We start from the raw sequence: 3204 nt of genomic DNA on the forward strand, positions 1-3204 counted from the left end.
CTGAGCGGTGAGTGGGGCTCCCAGCACTGGGTGCTCTGTCACGCCTCCCGTCACGGCGACTTCTGGATCCACTGGATGAATTTGAGGTCCGACGCTGCTGGCGGGAGTTGTTTTGTCTTTGGGAGGTCCTGGCTGCTGTCTCCCTTGGGTTTTGCCTCCCAGCACTCGGTGCTGGCGCGCAGTTCCTGTCATGGGGACTTCTGGACCGGTCAGATGGATTTGGGGTCTGACGTTGCCGGCGGGAGCGGTTTCGCCTGCGGGATGTCCCTGATGCTTCCTGGTTGGGGGTGCGGCTCCCAGCACTCGGTGCTCTCACATGGCTCCTGTCATGGGGACTTCTGGACCGGCCGGATGGATTTGGGGTCCGATGTTGCCGGCGGGAGCGGTTTCGCCTGCGCGATGTCTGTGATGGTCTCTGCCTGCGCCTGCGCCTCCCAGGACTTGGTGCTGGCACATGGCTCCTGTCCTGGGGACCTCTGGACTGAACGTGTGGAATTTGGGCGCCGGTGCTGGGGCTGATGGTCTCCAGTGCTGGAGAACTGGGAGACAGCCCTGGTAGCACCAGGCTGCCTGTGTTGGGGCTGATGGTCTCAGGTTCCCTGGAGCTGTCAGAAACCTCCAGTCCTGACAGTCTGACCACGCAGACACCAGCAAGCCGCGAGTCATCGCCGGAGGCTGTGAGGGGAAAGCAGGAAGGTCAAGATCGTTCCAGACCTGGGACAACATAGGCCAGAGCAGTGGGGCTCTGCCAAACCCACCCTGGGCACCCACTGCCAGGCCCAGGGGCACCAGGCCCAGGGTCACCAGGGTGCTTTGCCACTTACATGTGCCCAGACCAGCACAGCCGTCACATTCCCATCTGGTTATGCTGTTCCTCAGGCCAGAGCACTGTCTGTGGGTGCCCTCAGCAGCACAGGAGGAGCACCGGAGCAGTTGCCAGGGCCTGGGGAAGCAAACGGGTTAATGGAGGTGCTGAGCTCTTCTCCTGGGTCCTTCTGCTTCAAGCCCTGCAGAGCCCCAGGAGGCAGCTTTGGCAACTTACCCCTCCTGCTCTGCCTCCTGCCTGCCTCCTGGACAAAGGCACTCACTGGCATCGCAGCGCCTGTGCCTCTCTCTTTGCTCGGCGAACGCATCATTCCCCTCCCATGATGGTGGTCTGAGGAGAAAAGGGAAAACTGATGAGCTCCCTCTGCCCCGGCATCGGGCGGGTGCAGGGTGTCCCTGCTCTTCCCCCTGTGCCATTTCCAACTCCTGCGGGAGGCTGAACCCGGGACTCACGGAACAGTGCAGGGCCAGGACTGCTGGGACAGGCCCTGGCACAGCACAGCACTTGCACCCCCCTGTGCTGTTACACAGGCAGAAGGACACCAACCTGAAGGGGATTCGGATCCCCATGATGAACATATCCCTGAGAAAGCCCCTAACGTTTCTGCAGAGGGGGCACCAGAAGGCAAAAGCACCAGCATGCAGAGCGTGTCCCTGCAGGAGAAACACAAGCAGCCAGAGTGAGGCCCTGGTGCTGCTGAGCCCCTGCTGTGCCCCCCGGGGGTGAGGGAACCACTCCTACTTGGATGCAGTCCCTGTGGAACCAGGCGCTTTTGCAGGCTGGGCACACCAGGGTGTTGAAGGTCTGTCTGTCCTCCACAGGCTCCATGCAGATGAGGCATTGGGTGCCCGGCTCCGGAGTCACCTTCACTTCCTGCTGTGGTCTGTGTGCGGGGCAGAAGCCCCTGGGGGAAAAAGGGGTGGGTGAGGTGAGAAGTGCTCGGCCCTTCCCTGGTGGTGGCGAGGAGGGGACAGGAGGTACCTGTATCGCATAACGAACTTGGTGACACAGCCTCCCTCCTTGGCACAGGGCAGGTGGAAGCTCAGGTCACAGCCTGTTTCGCAGCAGGTGATGGTGGCCCCGCTCTGGCCACAGACGCAGCATCTCTGGAAAGAGCAGAGCAGCCCCATCAGCAGCAGCCTCACGGCCTCCTCCGTGTCCCAGAGCTGGTTGGAAGGGCTGGGCTTTCTTGCTTGGGGTCTGGGCTAAGCTCCAGCAAACCTTGCCTGGCCCAAATCTCCCTGCTCTTGTCAGGGTCTCACCTGCTGTGCCGCTCGGGAGACTTCATCTTGGATATCCCTCGGGGGAACCAACCTGATTTGTCGTCGAGTAACCGGGCGGTGAGGAAGGTGGTTGGCAAAAAACTGCAGGAAAAACAACACTCACTGATGAGGAGAGAGTGGCAGGGACTGCCTGTCAAAAAATGGAGGGAGCCCATGAAGCAACTCACCAGGCAGAACCTGTGGACACAGAGCCCATTTATGTAGTGTTTTTCCCCGCAGATGTCCGGGTCAGCGTCTGCTTGCTGACACAGCAGGCATGCTGGAGGGGAGAGAGACAATGGCCCCAGTCATGGCACCTGTGCTGCCCGCCCTGACAGCCCCTCTGCCAGGCTGCGGGAGGGGCACTTTGCTCTCACCTGGCTCCCTCTCTTCGGGGGCCTCCTCCTCCTCCTCACTGTCTGACATGGTGTCTGTCAGCAGGGAGTCCCTATTCTTGGAACACCAAGGTCTCCTCCAGGTGCTCCTACGCTGTCTGCACAAAAGAAGCAAGAGGCGTTTCCAACAGAGGGGCAGAGCCCGGGGGGCTAGGGCCCCCCTGCTGCCCCTGACTCCTGTCTCTGTGCGCCTTCTCCTTTTCTCCAATCCACTGTAGTGTTCTCGAAATGCTCCTTTGCTGATTCTCAGAAGGGCGAGGTGGCTTTGGTTGCAGCCCAGGCCAAGAGCCCCAAGCTGTGAGGCTCTCCCTGGGCAGCGCTGTCCCTCCTCTTCCTTCTCCTCTTGTGATCAGGAAACACTGACACTGGGCCCGAGCCCAGAGTCCGGTTTTGTGCCCTTGGCCCCACGGGTCACAGTGGCCACTGTGACATCAGCATCGTGTACCTGAAATACGGGCAGGGATGGCCCCAGCCCCCCATCACCCATTGTGAGGCGGCCCCTTGGTAACCGAGGTTCCGAGGCGGGTCCCGTCAGTGTCACCTCCATCCCCAGAAAGGGGACAGAACAGCTCATGCTGCATGTCATCTCTAAGCCTGTGGAATAAAAGGAAGGGAAAATCATGCTTGACCAGTCTCCCAGCCTTCTGTGCTGGGTAGATGAGAGGAGAGCAGTGCCTGTTGTCTGCCGTGACTTCAGCAAGGCTTTTGACCCTGCCTCCCA

The 3204-nt window shown here is 60.7% G+C and overlaps 1 protein-coding gene across 1 annotated transcript; it reads right to left on the reverse strand.

Annotated features, from left to right (window-relative positions):
* Positions 1-231: 231 nt before the first annotated feature.
* Positions 232-2514, reverse strand: LOC113979363 (PHD finger protein 7-like; the record flags this gene model as incomplete). Its single annotated transcript, XM_027706778.1, has 9 exons — positions 2466-2514; positions 2277-2368; positions 2089-2190; positions 1808-1932; positions 1568-1730; positions 1373-1479; positions 1043-1156; positions 825-943; positions 232-675 (listed from the first exon to the last, which is right to left on the reverse strand). Coding segments are annotated over exons 1-9 (1315 nt in total), but the record flags the coding sequence as incomplete, so codon positions are not given.
* Positions 2515-3204: the final 690 nt, after the last annotated feature.

The sequence above is a fragment of the Neopelma chrysocephalum genome, unplaced genomic scaffold (assembly GCF_003984885.1).
Source record: "Neopelma chrysocephalum unplaced genomic scaffold, ASM398488v2 Primary Assembly neopelma1_76738, whole genome shotgun sequence".
Classification (NCBI taxonomy): Eukaryota; Metazoa; Chordata; class Aves; order Passeriformes; family Pipridae; genus Neopelma; species Neopelma chrysocephalum.